The 27,857-nt window shown below is 46.1% G+C and overlaps 1 protein-coding gene across 1 annotated transcript in view; it reads right to left on the bottom strand.

Annotated features, from left to right (window-relative positions):
* Positions 1-292: 292 nt before the first annotated feature.
* PRKAA1 (protein kinase AMP-activated catalytic subunit alpha 1) overlaps positions 293-27,857 on the bottom strand; it is a 222,908-nt gene continuing 195,343 nt past the window's right edge. The window contains exon 9 of the mRNA XM_078674999.1: positions 293-2,174. Coding sequence (XP_078531125.1) covers positions 1,927-2,174 — 248 coding nt within the window. The 3' untranslated portion in view covers positions 293-1,926. The remainder of the gene's footprint in view (positions 2,175-27,857) is intronic.

The raw sequence follows: 27,857 nt of genomic DNA, 5'->3' as shown, positions 1-27,857 counted from the left end.
ATCAAGCTCAATTTTTATCTCGTGAAACCAATACGTTAATGCATATGCCTACATCAGTCTTAATTTACAGGGAACGCACAGTATCTTAACTTCTTATCTAAAGGCCGGATACCTTTCTCGCTACGTGTAATTAAACTCAGCAGATTCATGTGATTCAGAAACTAATGCTATTGAGAAGTCAATCTCCAGGCTTTACATACAAGTTTGGTTTCACAAACAATTGGTCCTTTTATCTTGTAAAACCCCACCACAGCATGCAACAGAATGACAGAAAATGGTGCAGTAGTCAGAATTGGTGTGGACTTTTTTTATTTTTGATATTCAGTGTTATACCGTCTTTGTATGTTATCTGATACAAACAAGATATAGATACAATAAGCGTGTGTAGTTTCATACATTTGGTTTCAGTGTCTTTATCAATACTTTTTCCCCTTAAAAGGGGCACATATTTCTAGATTGTTGTGTGCAGAAAACAGATGGTCAGGTTTCTGTTGCATAGTCTGAAAGTTGCCAGTTCATATGTCATACAAAGACAAGTTTTGTCCTCCATAGAGCATCCCATACTGGAGAGTCACCTGAACTTTCAGCAGGTCCCTTGACCAAAAGAAAAAAAAAAATCCTTCAACGTCGAAATGGATACACACCATGAGACTAGTAAAAACATTAAGCGTTGTGGCATATGTGACACCAAAGAGAACATACTTGGAGCAATAATGAATAGACCTTAAAGTCTATGCCTTGGACTCAAAAACATCACTATAAAGTTTCTTTTAGGAACACGTACATCTGACAATCCAGAAATAGGATTTCAATTTACTTGTATTTTTCTTCACTGTTAAATTTTTACTGACAAACAACCATTAATTTAAAACATTGGACCTAATTTAGAGGTATTCATTCTCCAGAACATTCCTTCCGCCTTCAAGCACTAAATTCTCATACCACCTAACCCCGTGGGACATGACCTCTTTAACACAACCAGCCCTTCAAGCTTATGTTTATATAAACTCACTTGGACCCCGTTTAATAAGTGACTCCACTTCTTTGTGTACATGGGAACCACATTAGCGAAGAGGCACCAGTTTGATAAAAACAAAGTTACTGAATTTACAAACAAAATAAAGCTATCAAAACAACTTTAACCACCGTTTGTGAAATTAGTCACATAAAAGGATGTATTTACAGCGCAGGCAGACGGCATTTGTGATATGAGGAACCATTGAGGAACATTAAAATGACTAATAATGCTAGCGTAAAATCTATCAGACTATATGTAATTTAGTGCACGATAAATGCAGACTGCTGAAGCAGGACAATTTAACACAAATTAAAATCTGTTTATAAAAGTTATCCCAAATAATTAAAAAGTTCTGATTAACCAAAACATTACAAGTGTTTTAAAAAAATATTTAAGATCAAACACCTCCCCATAAAATCCACACCACTAATTGTTTAGACAGCCAAGTAGGGTTCAAATCCAAACCATACAGTAGTAGCAGCACATCTAAGTTTAACCAAAAGTCCCCATTGGCTATCGGGCTGCCAATTTACACCTACCACTATAAAAACACTTTGAAACAAACATTCTCTTTAAGATAAAAAAAGAATGATAAAGGTCCTTGTGAGATATTAAAGTCTGCAAGTATTGTGCAGTCCATGCACCAGCAATACCAATTGACAACTAACATTGTACAGTTGTGTGCGGTTGCCAGCTGTATACCCATTGACCACTAAAGGATTCCCGTGTATTAGTGGTCCAACATAAAAAAAAACATCCTTCCATTCATGTGCAAATCGCATTTTTCTTGATGTGGATAGTTTGCTGAGCAGCGCATGTTTAAGTTACATTGATTAAAAACTGGAAGCATTTGGCTACGACTCATGGCATGCTTATTGCTGCAACAGGAATAAGCTAACCAGAGCTAATTATCGTGCAAGTATTTTTATAAGATTAGCACACATCTCAAAGAACTCTATTGTATGACTCCCGGGCCTTGGGACCAAATCTGCAGTGGAAGAGTCAACTGATGAGGTCACTGAAGAGGCAAGGGACCCGTCCAAGGATTTGCCTTGAATATCACTTTCAGAATCATTCTTCTGACACGATCGATAGTTGCTCACTGATCCCGATCGGCGAGGAGTAGTTGTTCCAGATTTTGTTTCTGTCACTTCATCTGTGGACAGAATGAAAAATGTAATATGAACGTTCACCTGTATCATTGCAGACATTTTAGATTACAATTAATCGCACTGTTAAAATGGATACTCCCAACCTTCATATCAAATAAATTAAACCCTTCTACATAGACTAGTAATTTACTTTTTCTGAAGATTAAGTAGAAAACTACACAGCTGTGCTGACGTATCATTTGAAGCACTCGTAAGTTCTACAACAAGCATTTGCAATGCAATAGGTCTAGCATTTGTGAGAGTTTAAGCTATTGGCATTGTAAATGACAATGGCTTTTATTGATAAGTTTTTAAAATTAACACATAAATAAAAGTCACTATTATTAACAATGCCAATAGCTCAAACTCTTGTAAATGTGATATGCAAATTAGTCTCACTGCGCCACTGAAACTAAACTATACCTAGAGCGGACAAGCCCTAACAAGAGTTAAACTGGTCCAGCATTCTTTGGGTACTGAGCAGAAAGATTTTGAAGTATTTAACAGTTGTGACAGAAGTAGGGGCGGGTGATGCGGTTGATGAATATGTATCAGCTGTTTAAATGATTTTAAGAAGAAACGCAATATCATTCTGGAGCGGCTCAAATTCTATATGAGGAAGCAGCTTCCTGGCGAAATAGTGGTACATTTTATGAGCGACCTCAGAGTGATAGCTGCATCTTGTGAATACAAGAACTTAGAGGACAAAATGTTGCAAGTGTTGCAAAAATATAGATAGCAGGAAAGTGAAGTAAAAGCTTTTGACCACTGAAAACTTAACATAGGATAAAGCGTTGGAGATTGCCAAAAAGGAGTTATGTCCACTGCAAAGTACATGGATCAGATGGCATTGGAGTTTCGTGTTCATGCAGTTGTTTGGACAGGACAAAAAAGGGGAGAAGAAGAACGACACTATACAAAAGAACTCTTTGGAATGTTATAGGTGTGGTAGTAAAAAGCATCTAGGCAATTTACAGTCATGACCGGCTGTGGAAAAGTGTGTGCCAAGTGTAACAAGCATTTGCAATGCAATAGGTCCAGCATTTGTGAGAGTTTAAGCTATTGGCCTTGTAAGTGACAATGCCTTTTCTTGATCCGTTTTTTAACTCCTTGCATGCTGATGACGAGCTCAGCTCGTCATCAGCGTTACCTGCCGTGTGCTGATGACGAGCCGAGCTCGTCATGTAACGCGGTAATTTTTAAAATGCCGCATACCGCGGGAAAAGCCGCCGCACGCATGCGATAAATTAACACATAAATAAAAGTCACTATTATTACAATGCCAATGGCTTAAACTCTTGTAAATGTGATATGCAAATCAGTCTCACTGTGCCACTGAAACTAAACTATACCTAGCTGACAAGCCCTAACAAGAGTTAAACTGGTCCTAGGTGGCGGAGTTCCGGTTCAGGGAGGACCTGGCCTGGCAGTTCAGTCTGGACTATTCCCATGGGTAGCAGGGTCAAGACTGATTTGAATATGGCTAGGTCCAAACTGAGGTGGCATGCTAGGTGAAAAACGATGGGTTGGGATGTGGCCTAAGCGATTGCCAATGTGAGATTAATTCAAGCATTTCATCCATCACCTTCTTGTTTTTGCATACCTCCTGCAAATATGTGCGATGTATTCGGGCCCATACAGAACACCGTAAGGAATATGTTCTATTTGTGTAAGATCACAAAACTCTAGGGCTACGTGCAGTCTCCCCACTTGACCCTTCTAATACTCGGAGGTTGATTGAGAAAACAATCCTAAATCCAGCCAGAGCAGGTGTGCGCCTTCAATATGCTGGGAATTGCAACAGTTTTTGGATTCCCAAACCAACATGCATACTTCCTGGAATCTGTGTCTTGCTTAGATCGGTAGGCTTATTTGCCTCAGGACTGTCAATTGAGCAGGCAAGTGCGGAGTAAGAAAAGTAAGCATATTCAAATGTTTCCTTATCACTTTTTTCTTCTTATTGCGAGTATGTTTCCATGTGGATGTCTGTGTATGTTACGATACAAATTAAAAGAATGAGCTAATGATATGTTATCACAGAGTTTTTTGTAGTGCCCCGTGAATAGTTTCCACAGCTTCTTGGCGCTGTGGTGTGCCTACAGGGGTTTGTGGGGGTACTTACCCCAAGAACATTTGGAAAAAAGTGGGCAAAGGGTGCATTTTCAAGCAAATTTGAGAAAGCAGTTAGGTTAATAAAGCAGTTGTGAATCTGTTCTAACAAAGACAGTGACAGGCAAAACTATCGCTCGCTTGTTCTGCTGACATCCTAATTACATGACCCACGCACCCCTTTGGAAGACCCCCCCAGTTTTTTCATTCCATCTAAGGCCCTGGACACAGGTTCCCAGTTCATGAAAGTTTCTGGGGCATTGTTTCTATTACGGTCCAAAGCTGTGAGGGGCCACCGCACTTCAAATATAGAACTTATGCACTACCGAACAGCTGACCGTTGTTCCATTTCCAATGCTTGGATTCGAGCAAGGTCACTGGTGCAGCACAACGGAGCAGGGGCATGCCAGCGAAATCTATGCTTTCTGCGGAATTCCACACAAATGCTTACTTAGCCCTTGTAACCATACTCCTTAGGATTTTCCTCCTTAAAGGAAATTCGCTGTTAATCATTAGCACATCTATGAAAAGAGTAACTACACATGTGTGGTAACTAGTGTTTAAAAATGTCCATCATTTTTTCAAGTTAAAAAAACATCACAACGTCTCAAAAAAGCAGGTGCTCGGGGCACTTTCCTAGCAAGGGCCGAATAACTGTTTCCAAGGTTGCAAGCGAAGTTGGGTGCCAAAATCAATGTAAAATGTTTAAAAATTAAATAAAAAAATATTGAAGGAACTAATTGCATGGTTTGCCAGTGAAGCCGGTTGCTGACAGCCGCTCATTTCATGGCTTAACACACCACTAACACCAATTTATTTTAGGTGCACATTTATCAGTGCAAGTAAGTGTGGTAAATTCATTGTGCATCTTTTTGAATATCCTTGTGGGGTGTCCAACGCATTTGTAGAGCTCACTCTCAAACGTCATACTTCAGAACATCAGCAAAAATCATTTCCCCATCCATTGGCCACACTAACTGGGTATAAATACGCTCAGTTTGCAGATTTTTCACAGTCATAAGTGTATTTTCCAGATTAAATTACATGCACAGCAGATGCACATGTACGCCACATGCTGTGGGAATTGGGTGACTATGCCAATTTCTCATCTGAGTGCCCTCCTTTTAATACAAATCAGTCGCTTGCACTTTCACTAAAAATGACCACATGCCTAACAAAATATTTTTTAAGCTGATGGTTGAAAAACAGACCTTTGTTCCCAACTCTAAAATCAGTATGGGTCCCCTTTAAAAGCATTTGAAACATATATTAAGTGTGCATGCTTAGAGGTTTTTTAAGCCGACCCAGCTATGCAAATGTAAGCACTCGCAGAACCAACTATACTACTGTGAGAGGTAATATAAAACAATGCAATTCAAATGCATAACAAAGACATAATATATTTAGGGGTCATTATTTATTCCTGCATGTCAAGCATTTTGTTTTAGTGTGCGCGTATGGCTATGCCTTTTCATTTATGTTGGAGTCTGTCTATATGTCTGAATATATTGTTTGTGTGTGGGCATCTTTTACATTGTTTCTCTATAGGTCTTGTGTGTAGATTTGCGTGCCTGCATGCCTCTTATTGAGTAAGTTTGGGTGTGTGAGACTGTCTGCATGTCTGAGCTTTCATCTTTGTGTGTGCATCTGTGTGTCGATATCTGCACATGTTTGTGTCCGCCTGTTGTCGCATGAATAGACTTGACGTTATTATGGAAAACCAGCAGCCATAACCTTACAAACTCTTTTCGTCTTGCATGGTCTTGATCACGGATCACTTCACATATGTTTGTGACTGCATGTTTTATGCATTTATGCCGGTTTAGCTGCATGTGCCAGGTACCAGTGGCTGGGAACATCATAGGGCCGCGGTGAAAAGAGGAATCACAAACAGCTGCTAGGCACACCACGCTGTACATCTGTTGTGACAGACCATTTACACATAATCGGAGACTCTGCAGTCCTGAACATTAATGCGATAAAATGAGAGTCTTAGAAGTTAGACTTTTTTCTGGGGAGAATGTCAGTGCAGGCAAATTCAAGGCATGCTTTAAACTAAAAACATGGAGTGTGTTCTACATGCAAATAGTGTGCGCGGGAGCACTCACATTCTGCTGATCTTATAAGATTTGCACATTTGCGGTTTCCTACTAAACCCTTTTAAATGCAAGTGTGCAAGTTCCAGGGACAAAACGTAATTGGCTGCAGTAATCCATGCATAACGTCGCCTGACAAAGACCATGAACATCGTAGAGTTTGAAGGGAGGAGGTAAGGCATAAAAGGAATTAGACATGCCCGATCATGCACTCGTACTTGGCATCTTATTACACAAGAAGTACAGACGACGGGTGGCGTGCCATAGAGAGCTGCTGCTCCAACCTGCGTGACGTGAGACAAAAGGACCTAGCTGTGCTAGCAAGAGTTATATTCCTTCTCTCTGCACAGAAGCTGCTGTCTGGACCGATGTGTGCACAGTTAGAAGAGGCCTCTCCAGAAGCCAAGAGTGATCAAATTCAGCCTTCTTAAGCGTAAATCTTGTGACAAGCAAGGGGAGGAGGGTGGAGGGGAGCTGGACAGAAATCAAAATAAAATTGAAAACTTACCTTCCTTCCTCCCGCTGCTTCCTCCGGGTCACGCACCACCTCCTCAGCTCCTGCTGTTCCCGGCAGTCCTGCACCTAGGCTGCCTCGCTCACGCTCCACTAAACCAATCGCAATGCTGCAATAGCAGCTTAGTGATTGGAAGCGGGCTGCGCCCAGCCGGACGCCAGAGGGCTAGGGAGCCATTTTCTCTATGTGGGCTGCATGCAGCCTACATAGAGTGAAAAGTGAGTGCACAACTGCGCATGACTGGTTTGGTCGGCCCTGGGGCCGAACAAACAGTCAGCACGAAAGACAGTGGACTAGCCAAGACCACCTGCACTCAAGGATGAACACCCACCCACAACCAGGCACTTCTGCTTTCTCGCCGTGCGAGAACTAGCAGAAACGTGAAATGGTAGTTTTACCATTTCAAGTTTCTGCTTCTCGCACTGCGAGAATGCAGTGGGGGGATGCCTCCACGCCCTAATGGAGGAGCCGCCACTGTAGGTTAGGCACCAACAGCAGTAACAAACCGATCGCAGCTTCATATCCTGACTAGCTCACTCCACCTTTCTTCTCGCAGAGGTGGATATAAACATAATATCTTTGAGTAAGCTACTAATCGCTCAATTTAGCAAGCGCCCACAGTCAATTTAATTTGTGGAGTAAGTGTCCTGTGCACAAGGACAACCCTGCTTTGTAAATATTGCCTGTGGTGGTGTTGAAAGTGGCACTCTCGTGAGAACGTATCTAGGCAGTGCACGGGCGTTGCTGGATTTGTGTTGGTGTTATTGCGCATGCTTGCTGTGTGTGTGTAAACATAATTCGCTAGAGATATTTTAATACGAGGGTGCAAAAGTGCACTTTTTGCCTGGGTCCCTCCCTGGACACAGAGATGTGGATTTAACTGATGACTGAGTGCAGGGAGGCCCAAGCACTGTGTAAACTAATCAGCCTCCTTGAAGGTGAATTTTGTGGATTAAGTTTGAAACGACTTAAAGGCTTAAGTTAACACCCTTCATTACAAAAACACAAGCGGTGATTAGGTTAAAGGTAAACAGTTAGCCATCTAAGGAAGCAGGAGGATATGTGGATTATTGCACCTAATCACCTTGTGAAAGGTGGAAGAGGCCAGCATAGGCGGGGCTTCTTCAAGGACTGGCCAATGAGAAGTGGGCAGTAGTTACCTAGGCTTGAATGGAACTCTGGCCTAGGCACTTGTCTGAGATTCATCAGGGCACAGTGGTCAGCAGCTGCCCTGGGAAAGTGTGTGGCAAGGATGTTGGCTTGTGTTTACCATGGCATCTGCACCCCTGGCGGCAGAGCGGCAGGCAGCCTAGAAACCTGTGCTTGGAGACACCCAGGGCCTTGCTTGGACAAGGCCCCAGGAGGCGATGGGAGGGCAGCCATGGAAGGAAAGGCAGGCGGAGAAGGAACGGGAGCCAGGGCTCGCAGCCAGTGTAGCAATGGTAATCATTAGATTCTGCTTCACTCCTAGGCGGCTGAACACAGTGAAAAAGTGCGCCTTCATGAAACCCGATGTGAATTTTCAATGGAAGAAAGGGAGTCCACTCATGCGCCACACTCATGTCCGTAACAGATCAACCACACGAGAATAATTGTACAGAAAAAGATGCATTTTAGATTTAGCAATTACTCAAACTTTGGGTGTTGGAAAGTGTGTTATTGGTAGGGGCAAATGTATGTCTGCCACTGGCAACAAGGTCCAAAAGTATCCAACACACAGTCCAAGGTTCTGGAATCTCCAAGAAGGTCCTTGAAAGTGTGAAACTTCAATTCCGCAATCCACTTGAACAAAACACTGACAAATCCACTGATGGGTCTCCAAGGTGTAGATTCACTTGATGTTCCAGTTGAGCTTTTAACCTGTAGCTTTCAGGGAGTCCACTCCTTAGTTCTTTTCCAGCAAGGTAACCCACAGGGCTGTAGTTTCAGAAGGTGAAGTCTTCATAGGTCAGGCCTTAGAGTTCCTTGCACAGCAAAATCATTTCAGCAGGGCACTTCTTGCTTCATTCAGTTTCAGGCAGTAGATCTGGAGGGCTCTGCCCCTCTCAGATACTTATTCAAAATTCTCTGTGTCAAGCACCAGGTCACTTCTGACCAATGAGAGCAGGGTAACTCCTCATAGTTATGGCCACATCCTGCTGGCTAAACACACCCCCAGGATGGCTTATTTCCATGGCCACTCCCCTACCATCTGCACATTGCCCCTAAGGCAACTGTTCGCCCTAGTTCAGCTACAAGTGGTGGTTCTCAGCAGAAGGGTGTAGTAGGGTTAACCCTGGGAACTGAGGTGGGCTCTGGCCTAGTCAGAGTACCAACTCAGGCTGTGTTAGTTTGTGATGGAGACATGGATATGACCTTTGTGAGCCCAAATAACTTGGGCAAGTACAGACAACAGCCTTTGATAAATGAGAAAAAGGCAGAAGCCTACAGGGACACAGGGGCAAGTGTCACAATGGTGACACCACACTTTGTGGACCCTGGACAAGTCATACTTGGTGAAACTTACCAAGTGATCAATGCTAGCAATGTCAGGACCACTCATACCCTGGCAGTTAATTTATCATGGGGAGGGGTAACTGGCCTTAAGAAGGTTGTGATAAGTGCAGACCTCCCTGTAGAATGCTTGCTTGGAAATGACTTAGAGACGTCAGCCTGGTCTGGAGTGGAGTGGAGGACCTATGCAGCAATGCTGGGGATCCCTGCACAGGTGTTTGCTGTGACTAGGTCACAGGTCAGAAAGTCTAACACTGAACAGTCAGAATAATGGACCCTGTGCCTACCAAGAAAAGGAGCAGTAGGGTTAAGGCAGTGCCTTCCTCCCTGACTCAGAGTGATGATCAGTCTTTTGAGGAAGCGGATTGTGAGCCTGAATAAGTAACTGTCCCAGAGGAGCTTGAGCCTGATCAGGTTGAGTTCTTAGGGACAGGGGGCCCTTCCAGGGCAGATCTGAGTCAGGAACAGCCGAGCTGCCCTCATCTTGAACCCCTCAGACAACAAGCTGCTGCTGAGGCTGCTGGGAATGCTAGTGGCACCCGTAAGATTTATTGGGATGATGGACTCCTGTACTCCGAGAGTAGAGACCCCAAGCCTGGTGCAGCCAGGAGGTTGGTTATACCTTTGAAGTTCAGAGGCTTCCTATTGACACTAGCCCATGATATTCCCCTACCAGGACACCTAGGCCAGAACAAGGCTTGGGACAGAATTGTCCCTCACTTTCACTGGCCCAACATGTCTTAAGACACAAAGGAGTTTTGTCGCTCCTGTGTAACCTGACAAGCCAGTGGTAAAGCAGGTGGCACTACAAAGGCCCCCCTGATACCACTACTTGTGGTGGGGGTTCCCTTTGAAAGTGTGAAGATTGACATTGTTGGACCAATGGATCCTCAGACAGCATCTGGGCACAGGTTTATCCTATTGGTGGTGGATTGTGTCACTAGGTACCCAGAAGCTATTCCCCTTAGGACCACTACAGCACCTGTTGTGGCAAGAGCCCTCTTGGGAGTGTTCTCAAGAGTGGGGGTGGCTAAGGAGGTAGTATCTGACAGAGATGCAAACTTTATGTCTAGCTACTTGACTGCTATGTGGAAGGAATGTGGAGTGAACTATAAGTTCACCACACCCCATCATCCATAGTGCAATGGTTTAGTTGAAAGGTTCAACAAAACCTTAAAGGGTATGATTAAGGGTCTCCCAGAAATGCTCAGGCGGAGATGGGACATCCTGCCACCCTGCCTTTTGTTTGCATACAGGGAGGTTCCTCAGAAGGGGGTTGGCTACAGCCCATATGAACTTCTGTTTGGACACCCTGTCAGGGGACCACTTTGTCTGGTGAAGGAGGGATGGGAGTTACCTCTCAAACCCCCTGAACAGGATATTGTGGACTATGTACTTGGTCTCCGCTCCAGGATGGCTGATACATGAAAAAGGCAACTAAATACCTTGAGACTAGCCAGGAATTACAGAAAGCCTGGCATGACCAAAAGGCTGTACTGTTTACCAGCCAGGACAGAACGTGTGGGTGTTGGAGCCTGTGGCCCCAGCAGCTCTCCAAGACAAGTGGAGTGGACCCCACACTATTGTTGAGCAAAAGGGAGAGGTCACCTATTTGGTAGATCTTGGAACTCCCAGGAGCCCCCATTGGGTGCTTCATGTTAACAGATTGAAACCATATGTTAATGGCAGAGATGGGCTTGCTCATGGCTACTGATGAAGGACAGGAGGAAGAGAGTGACCCTCTTCCAGACCTGCCCTCTCAGAACCCTGATAATGGATCAGTTGATGGAGTCGCCTTGGCAGGCAGCCTCACTGATCAGCAGCAAACTGATTGCAGACAGGTTCTAAATCAGTTTAGACATATGTTTTCACTGTCTCCAAGAGGGAGAGGGAGCCTGCGCAGCAGAACTTCCCACTATCTCGGACGCCTGATCCCTGCTTCTGTCTGTCCTGAGGCAGAGATGTGCCGTCCGTGGAGTGCTGTTTTCACCGGAGGGATGGAGCTTCTTGTGCAAGCTGCCAGTGTCTACGCCCTGACTGTGGCCTTCAGAGTAGCGGGAAGAAGATTGGTTCTCAATTAAGAACGGGAATAATTTTCGGCCCTGAGACCGCGACATTGTGGTGGACTTAGCCGGCACCCGATATCCGGGCAGGCGGGCAGCCCTTGCATCATCGACCCTGCGCCCCTGGCCGACTGGAGTAAAGTGACTCCACTCGCTGGGACCCCTAGTAACTGCATGCTTGCGTTTCCGATCCAGGAGCCACTCTGGTACGGCCTGGGATGGTCTGCTGATTTGATCTGTCCTCCCGGCTTGAGAAGTGTGGTTTGACGACTTATAAGATTGTGCATACCGTTATTATCACTGCTGCTTCCCTTGCTCCCGGACACACCTCTGCCGTCTCTACAACCCAGTACAGGCCCTAAATTTGTCCCCCTCTGAGTGCTCTGCAACGTTTGGAACTAGCATGTAGCATTTTGATAGCCCTGCCTGGGCTAACGGTACGCTGCACTTTCTGCCCGGCCCCTGCTCCATGCTATTTTGAACTCAGAGCCAGTCACACCAGAGCGGGACGCGCTTGGGAGAAAACCGGGCCAAGACAGTCAAGACTGGTCCGTCTGAGACCAAAAGAGCCTTTTATTCTCATTACGGTCTTCCTTTATGAGTCATTTGCATTTAACTGATATCCGGTTTAATTGGGACCGTGGTTTGCCTCCAATGCACTGTTATTCTTGGTTATTCCCTGGGTACAATAGGAGTAAAAGCAAGATGCCACCAAGGAAGGGAGTTGTGGGCACATTAGATGCATTCCTGACAAGAGCTGAATCCGCCTTAATGTACGAAATCGTCTTGACAGAACGTAGGCTGTCTTTAGACCCTTTAGTAGCCATACCTAAATCAGTATCGCTCCCACAGGATGCTAACCACTCTCAAGCATCCAACCCCGAAGCAATTACTCTGTCCCATTCTCCCGAAATAAGTAGAGAAAAGGCCAACTCCCCTGTCGTCCAGTCGCCTTGTGTGGGTCAATCTCGACCAAGGGCCATATGTATCCAGGAACCATTTTGCGATTCTGTAATAGCGATTTTTAAGAAATCCCTATTTCAGAATCGCAAAATGGTATGTATAAAGAAAAATGCAATTGTTTGGCAATTTCTTGATATTCCTTAATTGCGAATTCGCAAATTGCGAATTCGCAATTAAGGAATACTTTCCCATTCATTTCTATGGGCCAGGAGGTCCATAGGAAGGAATGGAAATTCTCTCAATTTGCAAAAATTGAGAATAATTTCAAGGGTGCAGGGGTGTCCTGTTGCACCCCTGAAATAAGCATAGGTGCACATGTGGTGCACATACATGCCACTTTGAAAAATGCAAAAATGTGCATTTTTCAAGGAATTCGCAACTTACCACCAACTAGAAGTTTGTGGTAATTTGAGATTCCTTAAGGCCATTTAGCAATTTTTTTTGCCTTCTTACATTGCATTTAAGGAATAGCAAAATTTGCGATTCCTTAAGTGCAATTGCAAAATAAGGAATCGCTAATTTTGCAATTCGTTATTTTGCATCGGGATTTCCTTCATACATATTTTGCGAATTCGCATTCGCAAAGGTCCAAATTCTGCGAATTCCGGCCTTTGAGAATGCGAATTTCAATGATGCATATGGCCACTATTGTTCACACCAGGGCCCAAGAAAAGAGAAATAGTCAAAGGAGGGGTGTTACTCCTCCAGCGAAGAAGAGAAAGGGGCAGGTTCCCAACAAACAAACAAAAAACGTCGATGCGAACCCGCGGTGGATGCGAGCCAGTTAAGTCAGGAGTATGCTCGCTCCCTGCTGCAAGTAATGCAATCAGTAGACCCCTAGCTTGCAACCAGGGGGCTTTCTGGGATAGGCTGGGGGGGGGGGGGGGGGGGGGGAATTCTCGCCCCTTTTATAGCCCCTATATACTCGGCTAGAAAACAGAGGGTAGACTGGATGGTATGAAGAGTCATTAACTCCCACCTAGAAGCAAGGTGCAATGGTCCAACAGGTAGCTCTATAGCCCCTACCCCTGTTAATAGTGATGTTCATCAGACGGAACACATTAAGGGTAACATTCCACCTAGTGTTCCGCCAGTACATAGTGAGTTGATCCACCGTGCTACATCTAGCAACCCTGTACTATCTGCACCTCGGGGCTCAAAATCAGTACCAGCGAGGGGAACACGTCAGGAGATTCCCAATTCTGCACAGGGCAGACCCCAAGTGTGAGCTAATAGTAGATCTGATCCTGAATGGGTGACAATAAGTAGGGAAGGCTCATTGCTAGGAGAAAGAGCTCACAATCAAGCTAGGATGGGTACACAGCTGCCCGCCCAAGGTAGTTTACAGGGCGCAGGAAATTTGCACCTTCCGCCAGAAACCACACCATATTCAGTAATATTGGTAAATGTTCCCCCATTACCAGAAGGAGAGGCCAAACATTGGTCCACCCTGCGAAATAAAGCCTTGCATTTTTTGGGCGGAAAAGTAGGGCTGAATTCAAACTTTTGCGGAATTTAAGATGGCACGACGAATTGGGTGAGTCGGATTATCAAATAAAACCCTGCCTGGTGATTGTGTTGTGCTATCTTTTAGGTCTCCAGCCTTAATCGGAAGAATTCTAGGTAGGGCGAGCAATTGTTTGGTTAGGAGTAATGGGATAAGTGTTGTTCCATTAGGTTTCTTCTGCCAACCCCCTAGATCTCAGCGATTTCCACAAGAGCAGGGTTTTTCAGCAGGGCCATCGTGGTTCGGCTGTGCTGTCCCGATTAATAATTATTTTGATCCCCTCAATAACCTGGAGGAGATCGATTGACTAACTCATAATAACCAGCAGTTAGAACTGGGTGGTGAGGTAGTTTTGGATCAAGAAGAGGGTCTCTCAGAACAAGTGGTCAGCTTAGATTGTTGTAAGCAAGTGAAGAGTACCGCATATGCAGATGAAACCTGATCCAACATTAAGGGATGGTGGCCCAGTATTAAAGACCAGCAAACAGACCCATGTGTATATTAATAATACGGAAATTTATAAAGAGCATGGTTACGCCATCTCGGCGTGTCACTGCGCTGGGTGAGAGGACTATAGGAAGAGCAGACCACCAACAGAATGCTAGAGAGTGAACAAATACGTTTTGAGTAGTCTTCTAAAGTTAGCTTCCAACCTTTCTAACCTAAGTACCGGCAATTTGTTCCAGTTTTGTGCTGCTAGAAAGCGGAAAGAGCGACCTTCCATTCTCGCCTTCTTAATCTTAGGAAGCACCAGCTGCCCGGCCCCACAAGATCTAAGGGACCTTTCAGGTTCATACCTGGTGACTAAATTCCCTAGATATGGCGGAGCCACGTTCTGGAGAATACGGTGACATGTAAGTAATGTCTTAAACAGCCCTCTTTTTTTTTTTAACAGGGAGCCAGTGGAGGGTCTCAAGGGCTGGCTTCGACGCCGCTTTCCTGGGAAGCCTCAAAACCAGCCGTGCTATCGCATTCTGCATCACCTGTAACCGTCCCAGATTCTTTGCTGAAGTTCCCAGATCTAGTAGATTCCCGTAATCAAGACAGAATGTGACGAGAGCATGAGTCATCGTCTGTCTGGCATCCAAAGGGAGAAGGTGTTTTACGTAAGGTTTTTAAGACTCCAAAACATTTCCCCGCTAAACGACAGATCTGACCGCCGTAAGAGAGGGAGGGGTCTATCCATATCTCTAGATTTTTGGCCTCAATACAAGGTAAGGGGGTGGGACCCAGACTCTGCGGCCACCAGTCTGAGGTCCAGCTAGACCCAGCTCCACCAACCACTAGCACCTCGGTCTTGCCCCCATTCAACTTTAGGCAGTTCTTATCCATCCAGGAGGCAATCTCCTGCATGCATGCTCTAAAGTTGGATGCCTCAGCCTAGGGTGCCTGGGATAGGGAGTTCAGCAGCTGGGTGTCGTCAGCATAGGAGACTATCTCCACCCCAAAGGTCTGCACAATCTCTGCCAGAGGAGACATGCATAAGTTAAACAGAGTGGGACTCAGTGCTGAGCCCTGAGGGACCCCCTGTTCCAGTGCAATGTCCTCGGAGTGAGATGCCCCTCGTCTAACCTGGAAGCTGCGACCTACTAAGAAAGATTTTAACCAACTCAGAGCTGGACCACAGACACCACCTCTGTTCAGACACTGCAGCAAGGTGTAGTGCGCCACAGTGCCGAACGCTGCACTGAGATCTAGCATTATCAGTGCCATGGTGTGTCCTGCATCAGCTCCCTGCCTAATGGTCTCAGTGGCCCTTAGTAGAGCAGTTTCCATAGAATAGCCTGCCGGAAATTCTGACAGAGGGGTGAAGGAGATTTACCACTTCTAAATTCACCATAAGCTGTTTATTGGCCACTTTCTCTGCTACCTTAGCAAAATAAGGCAGCAGTGAGATGGGACGCAGATTTTCTAGAATGTCCTGGCTGACATTAGGTTTCTTCCTAATGGGCAGAACCACAGCTCTTTTCCAATTTCCTGGTAGCATATGGGAGGAGAAAGATGTCAAGGACATGCCTGATGTATGGCTCAAGAATCTCCAAGCTGGAGGAGCTTCGCGCGATTCCAAGATGGACGCGTGAGCTAAGGGCTCCCTAGACCCTTTCCGCCTCCCACGATTATCCTGCGAATGATCCTGATTATGACGACGGATACTTTTTATTGATGCCCTGCTGATGTCCTTGTCTTTTTCAAAAATCGATTTGGCCGCCGGAAGTCGGACTTGCTGCACTCTGGAATTCGAGGCCTACATCGTATGCCAGCCTGGGGCTTGAGTCCCCGAGGTACCCAGGTGGCAATTGAACAACAACGGCTGATGAGCCACACCCTCTGCCCCTGGTGTACTTTCGGTTTTGTTTTTGGTCGCTGTTGTGAACGCCCAGTCGCCGATCAGCACTTCAGCTCTGTTCTCGCTGTTAACCTTCAGCCAGCGCTGTGTCCCTATCCTCTCGCCGTTCCGAGCTCGCCGAGACAGAGATCGTTTTGGCTAAATCCTACAGATCCCGTTAGAGCTCATTGCCCGTCATGGCGGGCAGGGCGGTCATCGAGAGGCGCACTGCTAGAGGCCCGTCCCGAGGGGGGGTCGCCCAATCTCAGACCATCGATCGATTTACTCGACCTATGGGCTCCCCGGGCGGGTCGAGCGGTGCCCTAGAGGAAGCTGGTGATGGTACTCCTGACAGCGAGGAGCCAACTCTGAAGGACATTATGGGCGCTATTGCGAGTGTCCAATCCACCATGGGCCAGCAATATGAAACCTTGGCGGCCAAGATCGATACGGTGGCGATCGATGTCACCCTCATCAGAGCGGACCTGGGGAAAACCAATGAGCGTGTCAAATCCCTTGATATCAAGACTGCTAGTTTGACCACGGATGTTTCGGATCTCCAGACCACAGTCCGCAATCTTCGGTCTACTTGTGATCTGTTCGCCAACCGGCTGGAAGATTTCGAGGGCCGGGCCAGACGCAATAACGTCCGCATCCTGGGTGTCCCGGAGAACTCTGCTGATTTGCCTGTTGATCTCCTGGTGGAGGACCTCGTGCTGAAACACTTGGCACCCAAAGGCCTAAGTAAATTCTTTGCAGTGGAGCAAGCTCATCGTGTCCCGGGTGGTAAGCCCAAGTTGGGAGCCGCTCCGCGGCCCATAATTGCCAGGCTTTTCAATTTCCGTGATAGAGACGCTATCCTACAAGCTTCACGAACGAATGGTCCCACTAAATTTGAGAACGTATCGATCAGTTTTTACCCGGACTTCACCCAGGCAGTCCAGAAACAACGTATGGGCTTCACGGGTGTGAAGAGGCGCCTCAGAGAACTGGGACTGAAATATGCTATGCTTTTCCCGGCCCGCCTGAGGATTGAGCATGAAGAGCGTGCGTTCTTCTTCGACCGCCCTGAGGTGGTTAGTGACTGGTTGGACACTTTATCGACGCGCCATTGGGGCCCGGAGAACTCGAGAGGCGCTGAAGGAGGTTTGGAGGACCAGGAGCAGTGAGTCTACATTGGCGAGCCTGATCCTATGGCAGTGGCTCAGAGACTATGTTCTGTTATGGTGTGCGTTCCCGGGGGTGGGGGATCTTCCTCCTCTGGGGACTTTTCTCTCTTGTGTAGGTTAGTTCAATGGGGCGACAGGCACACTGCAAATTGGGGTGGCTTTTAGGTCTACCGCAGGGGTGCAGGGAGGGGGGTTTGAGTTTGATGGGTTCACTGGGGGTGGTGGGGGGGTTCCTTTCTTTCTGTTTGTTTCTAGGCTGTGCTTTGTTTTACATTTGCTATCATGTGGCTGTTTTGAGGTGGGGGGAGCGGTCCGTTTTCTTCTGGGATGGGGGATGGGGGACTTAGGGTGTTGAGCTGGAATGTTAATGGTCTTGGGGACAGGATAAAACGTGGGATTGTATTACAATACTTGAAGAGATGTTCCCCGGATGTGGTCCTGCTCCAGGAGACCCACTTGGTGGGCAATATTTGTCATGCACTGAACAGACGTGGTTACCGTTTGGTGGCCCATTCCGGCTTCAACACTGGCTCGAGGGGGTTGGCATCTTGGTTAGGAACTCCCGCCCCCTGGAGATAGATGGCACGGTGTTGGACGATAGAGGCCGTTACGCTGCTATTATGGGGAGATGGGAAGGGAAGTTGATTTCCATACTGTCTATTTATGTTCCGCCTGGCCTGCAGTCTACTACCTTCACCGACTTGGGTGAGGTAATTCTGGGCTTGCCCGATGGCTTGCTAGTGGTGGGTGGAGATTTTAATTCTGTGGTGAATGGGGAGAGTGACCGTAGCCCTCCCAGGCTCCTCCCTACATCGCAGCTATGGCTGGGGAAATTCTTGGACACCTTCGGGTTGGCAGACTGTTGGAGGCAACTGCACCCTGGCCGGCTTCAGTATACTTTCCACTCGGGTGCCCATGGAAGTCTCGAGACTTGATTATATCCTTGTGCCGGTGGTGCAGTTGGTCTCGGTGCGTGAAATCAAGCATTTGGCTAGAGGAATCTCCGATCACTCCCCGCTATGGCTCCACCTCGATACACACTTGGAGGCAGGAGGCCGGATTGCCCCGATCAATCCGTGGCATTTTCAGAACCCCAAAATCAGATCTGAGGTGGTCAAGTGTATGGACTTTTACTTCACTGAAAATGAGGGGTCGGTGTCCTCCCCGGTCTCCCTATGGGAGGCTTATAAAACTGTGATCCGTGGTCAGACCCCGTCTTTGGTTGCTGGTGAGAGGAGGCGCAAGAATGAGGAGGTGGTGAACTTGGAGTCTGAGATTGCTGTATTGGAGGAACGGTTGGAAGCCGGGGTTACACCCGAGAAACTGCATGTCTTGGCTCTTAAGCAATCTGATTACAGGGCCTTGGTGACTGACTCGGCTGAGGCAATGCATCGTGTGCAGCAGGGGCGTCTGTATGATGTGGGTGATAAGGCGGGGAAGTTGATTGCTTGGCTGGATAAGCGAGACAGAATGAATCGTGTTGTGCCTGTAGTTGAGAAAGTTGATGGAACGTGAGTCGTGGACCCGGTTGAGATAGTTGAGGTGTTTGCCCAGCACTTTCGAGTTGTATACGCGCCGGTTTCGAGCATGCCGGAGGAGGACTCGCACTTGCTGCTTCGTGATTTAGAGTTGCCTAGTCTCTCGGAGTCGGACGGGGTGTTAATGGAGGCTGATTTTTCCATTGATGAGGTTACGCTCGCTATATGCTCCCTTCGCTCGGGGAAGGCCTCTGGTCCCAACGGTATACCGGTTGAGTTATACAAGCTATGCCCGGATAAAATGGCGCCGTATCTGCTTCGTATGTTTGCGGCATCGCGAGACCTTGGGTTCCTTCCTAGGGACCAGAGGCTGGCCTCTATTGTGGTTATCCCTAAGGATGGCAAACCCCGCGAGCGCTGTTCATCGTATCGCCCAATCTCACTTTTGAATGCTGAACCCAAGATGTTAGCGAAACTTTTGGCAAACCGACTGGTCACGGTGATTAGTGAGTTGGTTCACCCTGATCAGTCTGGTTTTATCCCCCAACGTAATACTGCGCTCAATCTTCGTCGTCTTCACGGCGTCCTCGCGAGGGCGGGGTCTCTTAGCGAGCCGGCCATCTTGGTTTATCTTGATGCCTCGATGGCCTTTGATACGGTGGAGTGGCCATATTTGTGGGCTACTCTTGCTAAATTCGGTTTTGGTCCGAAGTTTATTGCATGGGTTAAACTATTGTATGAGCAGCCGTTGGCGCAGGTTGTGGTTAACGGTAGAGCCTCGGAGCCCTTTATTCTCGGACGAGGCAGGGATGTCCTTTGTCACCGATATTATTTGCACTTGCGCTCGAGCCCCTTGCCGCCTGGCTCCGTTGGGAGCCTTCACTTAAGGGTATTCGGTGGTCCCCTGACTTCGAAGATCGTATATCATTGTATGCCGATGATATTTTATTGTACCCGACGTCCCCCCGTAGGTCACTAGGAGTCCTCTTTGATGTTTTGAGTTCCTTTGGACGTAACTCCGGGTTGGTTATCAATTGGTCCAAGTCGTGTATCTTCCCGCTGACCGGTGATCCTCTTTCTCTGCCCCGAGTGTGCCCGATCCCAGTCTCTAGTGCTGGCTTTAAGTATTTAGGGATCTATATTTCACTTGACCCTGTGATACGCTATGAGAGTAACTTGTTGCCTCCACTCGCCCGGCTTCGGTCGGACGTCTCTGCATGGTGTGGTCTACCCTTGTCCCCCCTGGGAAGGGCGGCCCCGTTCAAAATGATGTCTCTCCCCCGGTTTTTGTATGCCGTACAAAACACACTTGATCTAGTGCCGGCTAGCTACTTTCGTGAAATCGAGTGCCTCCAGAGAAGGCTAGTTTGGGCCGGCCGACCCCGTATTGCGTTGGCTAAGCTTACGTTGCCCTGGTACGATGGGGGCATAGCGTTACCGGATATAAGAAGATACTACTGGGCATCTCAACTGAGCGCTGTGAACTATGCCATGTACGGTCCAGTCCCGAATCCTGCATTTGGGATGGACCGGTGGCTGTTACCCGGGGGAGATTATTACAGGGCTTTCTACTCGCGGGGCGCTAGAAAGAATTTGACGGGACCCACTGTGCGGGTGTGGGGCAGCGCGACCTCGGCTACTGGGTGGGTAGATAAGCTGTCCAGGGCGACCCCTCTGTTTGCCGCGGAGAGGCTTGGTGAATTGTGGACGTCCAAGGGTTTCGATAGGTGGGACTCCATCGGATTCAGCAAGGTAGGTGACCTCTGGGTTAAGAACAGAGTTAAGACCTTTGCTGAATTGAAACAGGAATACAGTTTGAATGACTCGGAATATTTTCGATACCTCCAGGTTCGTCATGCCATTGGGTCGGTTTTTCCGGCCGGTTCCGATATTCCGGAGAGCTCCCCCCTGGAAGACAGGGTGCTGGATGGACATATTCCAGACAGCACCATCTCCCTTATTTATAAAAAAACTTATCAATACTCGATCAGACTTGCTTGTTCAGCTTCGTGGTGCCTGGACTAAAGATGGGCTGGAACTGGATGATGAGGATTGGCAGGTTGCGATATCCTCTCCCAAAGAGGTCGCGATTCCGGCGCGTCTGCGACTCGTTCAGCTGAAGATTCTGCACCGAGTATATGTCACGGGTCCGCGTCTGATGCATATGGGTTTTTCTGAGGATGGACTGTGTCGACGTGGCTGTGGTATGATTGCTACCTTCCTCCACATCGTATGGGAATGTCTGGATGTTGTGTCTTTTTGGACTAGAGTGCATGCGGTGATGAGTGAGGTGACGAATGTTGAGTTGCTACCTGAAGTCAGGCGCTGTCTATTGAACATTTGGGAACCGAACGATTGCACTGTTGCTCAGACTCGGTGGGTTACACTGGGAAACATGGTTGCGAAAAGGGACATTGCGCAGTTGTGGGGATCTCAGAGGGCACCATCAGTTTCCAAATGGGAAGAAAATATGGACTGGTGCATGTTCAGAGAGAAGATTGTTTATATCTCCCGTGGCAGGCCCAAAAAATGGGGTAGGATATGGGACCAATGGAACTCATACCGTGGGGAGATATGTGATCCCCCTTCATTGATCCCCCTGACACTCCTTGTTCCCCTTGACTATGCGTTTCGGCTCCCCCCTGTATCACATTATTGATATGTTTCTGGCTTTGGGTCCCCCTTTCCCCACACCCTTCTTTATCTCCTGGGGGTTCTCCTGCTTTCCATATTGTCTTTGGTTGCCCCTCTCCGTCTCGTATGGAACAGACAACAATTTAGGGTACAGCCTCGTTTTCCTCTTTTCTTTGATGTTTTTGTTTGTTTAAAAAATGGAACCTTTCCATATCTTATCGTTATAGATTTGACCAATATCGTGCACCATTGCTGCCGGACCCTTGGTTGTCGGCTGATGAGCTGTGTAATGCTATACTGCTTTTCAGATGTGTCACTGGCCGGACCAGAGGGTTGTAGGCTTGTAATTGTATTCTTTTTCTTGCTAAATAAAGGTTTAAAAAAAAAAAAAAAAAAAAGAATCTCCAAGCTCTCCCCCAACATCTTTGGAGGAGCGGGGTCTCTTGGGGAGCCCGATTTGAAACTGAGGCAGATGTTTCTTAAGTTCTCAGGAGGGGGGGGACTGAGAAATAATTCAGTCTATGCCCCGTCTTGCGGTCTCCCAACTGTTGCTCAAAATCAGCACCACTCACCGGACTACCAGAGAACGATGAGTAAATTTTCCTCACTTTCTGAGAGAAATATTCTGCCACCCTGTTGCATTCTCCCACTGAGTCATTGCTAGATGTTGTTAAACTAGCCAAGGTGGAAATCTCCTTATAAATTTTGAAGAGTTCCTTAGAGGAGTTCTCAGCTCTCCCAATTGTGACTTTATAATGAGCGGCCTTAGCCCCCCTGAGTAGGATTTGATATTTAGTATATTGCACTAGCCCACGGGAGATAGGAGACTTGGGTCAGATCCTCCCCTCAGGCGTGCTGCTAACAGTTTTTTTGCCCAATTCCGGTGACCCCACTTGGAGGATTACTTCATGGAACATAGCGGGGATCAATGTTCCCTCTAATGATTTTCCTATGTGTGCGACAGAGTAAGGTCTCTGTGCGCTGCAGCCAAGGCTATGTGGGTCAAGAACCTGACCGTGCGTGTAGACCAGGGCTTTGAGTGGGATGAAAATACTCGGGGATCTTTCAAAGGGGCGTAATCGATGCAATTAAGGGTGAGGCTTAAAAGCAATTAAGCTAAAACTATGTGCATCGCATAGTGTGCCACCCTACTGATATGTTGCTGCTTCGGTCATTGCATCCAGATATATAATACAAGTAACATTACACCTACAAGAAGCCAAAACTATTGGCTTTGTCAATGGTTGTTTTTTGCATCAAGTTGTAAATAATAGTGAAAATGCTTCCGCTCTTGTGGTTGCAAGCCCTAAGCACTTACCTTCCTGACTTCTGAGTGCGTTCACAGAGCAAGGCCCCTACCACTGTAATAGGGCCGTACTCCCATCCACCGAAGAGATTGTCAAGAACCTAGGTATCTGAGCTGCTACTTGCATGGGGGCCTGATAGCCCCTTAATTTCGGCTTATGTAATGCGTGCTGCTGGAATCCTCTCCGCTTCTTCCCTGGCCGGCATTGCTGCTTGGAACTAGGCCAGAAAAGTGCTGGTGCAGCTGAAATTGTCCCAGTGTCCCATACTTATAACAGGACAAATATGTTGGCCCATCCATTCTCTTGGCCACTTGGACAGGGTCCAACCTTCAAAAAGAATGGATAGGCGCCCTCTACCGCGTGTTCCCGACTTGCGCCCTGGAACTGGCTAGCTACAGCCAACCTATCTTTTTGACTGAACAAGAGACTAAACCTTAGTAAGGATGGGTCGCATACAAGTGGATCAAAAGCCGTGTTACACTAAGGGGAGAAGAGTCCCCTGCACGCAAAACACAAGGGTATTTTTAACCTATTCTATTACATTTTTTGTAGCATGACCCAATGGTATTGGAGCGCCTTGCATGAGCACCAGATACGTGACAAAAGACCTTCATTTTTGGTAGGCACAAGGAGATTAAGTGATTTACCCGGAATCACAAGACATTGAATGTACGCAGAGACTCGACCCTTTTTCCCCTGTAGTGTAGTTCCTATTTTCCCAATAGGCTCTGCGCATTGGAATAGTGCCTACAGCAGTAAAGGCCTAGGCCAGACGTTAACTAGGTCTACTACTGTCGATACTAGACTTAATTTTTGGGTTTGCCAGCTAAGCTCAGAGTTCGCTAGAAACTTTCTCGAATGTTCAAGGAAGGATTAACTCCCCTGATTAGACAAGAAGGGATTTAGTTTCTGACAACCATAGAACATGACAACTTTGCTCTCCCCTAATCAAGAGTCAATCTCGAGAGTCGTGTGAGCACAAGGCAATTATTTTACTCAGTCAGTACGTGCATTCTTAGTCTCATCAGAATGTAGAGAAAAGGAAGAGACGGGCGTGTTCAATAAAAGATGTTATTTATTGATCAGTCTCTTTTCTCGTACAAGAGAAATGGATCGATATTATTGCAATACTTATAGTTAAGTAAAGTGCATACATTAGAAGCAATAGTATAAAATAATACTGTAAAAACATTGATATGGTTTCTGAGCCATATGATGTTTAAAATGATTAAAATATATTTACATACACATATACATTTGACTAAACGTACTCAACTGGTGTTTCTAAATACGCCTACCCCGTGTACCTGACCTAAGTCTAATGCGTGGGCGGGAATAGAAAGTTACAGTTTAGTTTAAGTTTGTTTTTGCCAAGTGAATAACTAAAGAATTCTCTAGGAGGGGTTATTCAGTTCTGTACCTGGAATTTAGGATGAATGAGGAATGGTATCTCTTTCTCTGCTCTCGATATTCCAGGCTGCCTGCGAGGGCTGCCCAGAAGCGCCGGTGCTGGGTCTCTCGGCTTGAGATAGCAGCGCGTCTCTCAGCGCGTCAGGAAGGCGGGGCTGCTGCCTGCGGGGTCTGCTTCTGCTCTCGGCTTCGGCAAGTATGGCTGCTCCGTCTTGTCACCACGCGTGTCTTTGCATAGGGCAAGGTCGGCAATATTTATACCTTAAAGGTGCCGAGATTGACGTAAGGATGGACATAGGTACGTCAATAAAGATGTCATACGACTTGCTCGTTAGCACATTCTTTACTAAAGTTCTCTGTGAAATCAAAACAATGGCCGCACGGATTATCCAGGTTGTCATAGGTTTGATTTGTTATGAGAACGTCGTATGCCTTATCAGGGGCTGGAGGAATGTCGCTTGTCTAATTAGATCTCAAGCGTTATGACCTAATCAGATAACACGTTCCTGTGCCGTAGTGTGACTGCGTCAGATAACGGTATCTGCATCATGGGGGATTTCTTGCCTCATGGGCTGACTGTTAGTTAACTAGCTAGTAAGTTTAACCAGAATAGGGTCAGGAATAGGGGGATCGAATCAGAACCTATAGAAATACACGACACCCACTCCACGCTAACTATGGTCATATCTACTAATCTATGCATAGTATAACATAGTACAACATACTATAGAGTATAGTGTATACCTTACCACCCCAAAATACATAAATGCATTTCGAAATTTTCAAATATACTGAAAAATTGCAGTCATATATATTGTATGCACTTAAGCTATGAATTAGATGCAAAAGTGAACACGCATTGTTATGCATTATTGATTGTTGGTATATGAGAAATACACATGAAATGGCTCTTAATATGGCTATACAGAAAAAAAGTCGAAACCATTTCATCACATAAAATCTATTGCGAACATACCAGCGGGCAGCTAAAGTCTATAAAGTCTATAAAGTATCTAAAATAGAAATCTTAGTTCTCTAGGAATAGTCTCTTACTTTAAGCAGAAAATCAGTGTCCCGGGAAAAAATATATAGAAAAATATTTTAGGGGCTTGCTGAAAAAAGTTGCTGTCCGTGAACTGGATTGTAATTGTTCATGTGACTTTATTTTTAAAGTTGAAGGCCGAATTCAGGGAACGCCGTGTGCGAGTTTACTCAAAAGTCTCTATTTCTGTTCCGGAGAGAACATCATATCATTCAGGCTTTCGAAAAAACTGTCAACAGCTTCATGGGAAAGTTCCTCTAAGTCGGAAATAGGGGTAACCATGCATTCATGCGCATGATTGTCTCCATTGACATTCTGATTTGCATTGTTGACAGAAGGTCGTACCTGTTCGATGCTGCTTTCATCTTGAACTTCACTACTCTTCAATCGCAGTGGTGAAGATTCCAGGAATGCCGTCATCAGAATTGGCAGCCTTTGAGGGCAGCACAGTGCGTGAACCTTGGTAGGAACCAACAGTGTATCTGCATCCACCGGCGCATCCGATTGTAGCGTCAGACAGGTGTCTAACACGCATTCTTCTCCGCATAGCAGACACCTTAGTACAGGTAAAACACACCTTTGCCACATTGGTCGAAATGATAGAAACCAAGTCATGTTTAGGTCTCTAAGCCGGGATAGTCCCAGGATTTTTGATATCCGGTCCCGGTATCCAATGGCTAGGATCGTATCTTCCATTGTCGCGAGAGTTTGATCTGTGACATGGGTTGCCATAACGAAAAATAAGGACTAGGAATAGGATTCCTGCAATTAGTCCTAGGATCAGGGGAAGTCCGCCAAAAATCGAATGGACGAAGTCTGGAAAAATACCCAGTATGGCTTTGAATGGTGTTAATGCCATCGAAAATACTGTCTTAAATACCTTTGAGACCCCTGTGGTATCAGAAATATTTAAGATTTCGCTCAGGATTTCCGCGAAATGTACGGGGGAATTAGTTGATAATAATGTATGTATCTCTGCAGTCGTCCTTGCGACTTGTAGATCATACGTTTCTTTAGATGACGTGAGCCTTGTAGGCGTCTGAAGAAGCACTGTTTTCATTCTGCTTAAAGTGTCTATTCGAATAGAAGTAATTTTCAAACTGGGCCATGCCCTTGCCTCCCTGTCTGGAAAGGAGCTGGGAAACAAAGAACGTCCACAGCACTTGACCTTCGCCGTCGTAGTGACGAGATAAGGAGTCCCGGGCATAAGACTACAGCATCTGCGGTCTACAATAAGAATGTAACTCCCATTATAGAGTCTTTGAAAGAATGGTTCTATTTCAGTTGCAGGTGCGCCTTGCTGGTGACATGAAAGGTTGTATGAATTCCCTTCACAGGCTCCGTGCAAACTAATACCGTTACACAGAAGCGTGCCGCTTAGTGACATAGCACAATTGTTGCCACTAAGAAACACTTTCTGTCCTTTGTTACTGACACATGCATGTGAATAGGGCAGGTTCCATGTTGTTTTAAGGTACCCCTTTCCCAATTTCTCGTACATGCCAGCCTGTATATATTTTTGGCAGTATTGAAACCTGAAGGTTGAGATTGGAATATTTATGATTCCGTGGATTATCCATTCACTGACAGGTCGTTCTGACATTGTCAACGGTAATCTTTCTAGTTTTTCAATGCTCAAGATTGTATAATCAGCACCCTTCTGAGCCATACCGATTTGTCTATCAGTAAGGTTAAAGATTTGGAATAGTGACGTTGTGTTGATTAAACGCCAAGGCACATAGCCTGAACGCAGATTTTGTAACGTCCAGCCAAGCTGTACAATAGAACGCAATTGTGACTGACCATGTTGTAATAACAGTAAGTCTTGCGATAATATATCGATTGCTGAAGACACAATGCTGTCCAATGAAAAAATTCTGGAGGACAGAGTCATTAACCCATTGTCCACTACAGAAAGTGATTTTTCCAAATTAATACGGTCAATTTCCCGTATTCTTTCTGCTGTTTCAATTTGAGTAACCTTCCAGGCCTCATTGTATGCTGCATATACAGAGGCTGCTATGAAACGCTTTTGACGCTGTTTGCGTGGTCCCATTATGAAATCACGCAAGTCAGCACCATCAGTAAGTAAAGTTAGGTGTTGCTTAATTTCAGGCAGTGTGGAAGTTTGTAGCCATTGAAGGCATAATTTGCCCACACTGTAGGTTGTTATTATCCCTGGGTGATGTCTTTGGGGATATCTAGGGTCTGGCCTGGTCATTTTGAAACCCTGTGTTTTATTCAGGAATCTATCTTGACAGTTATTTGTATCTGTGGGCCAGATCAACCATTGTTTCCAATCAGGATGTGTTCTGTTTTGGTTAAGTATATGGTTTATGTCTATTTCTTCATCTGTTTCAGAGTTATTGCTAAACATTGTTGGCTTTGGAATAGACAGGTTATTTAAATCTTTGATTTTGGCTAAGCCAAGACAGGTGGTTTGTTGAACGGTGTCATTTAAAAATATCATTTGTTCTGGGATCATGCAGGCTCTAAACAAAGCTTCTATACCCTGTACTTGCCATTCTTTTGTGCCCCAAACACTTTTCAAATCAACATGTTTGTCCCAATAATCAA

Source organism: Lissotriton helveticus, chromosome 2_1, assembly GCF_964261635.1.
Source record: "Lissotriton helveticus chromosome 2_1, aLisHel1.1, whole genome shotgun sequence".
Taxonomy (NCBI): Eukaryota; Metazoa; Chordata; class Amphibia; order Caudata; family Salamandridae; genus Lissotriton; species Lissotriton helveticus.
The sequence above is the reverse complement of the archived record's forward strand: the minus strand, read 5'-3'. Positions and strand labels throughout refer to the sequence as shown.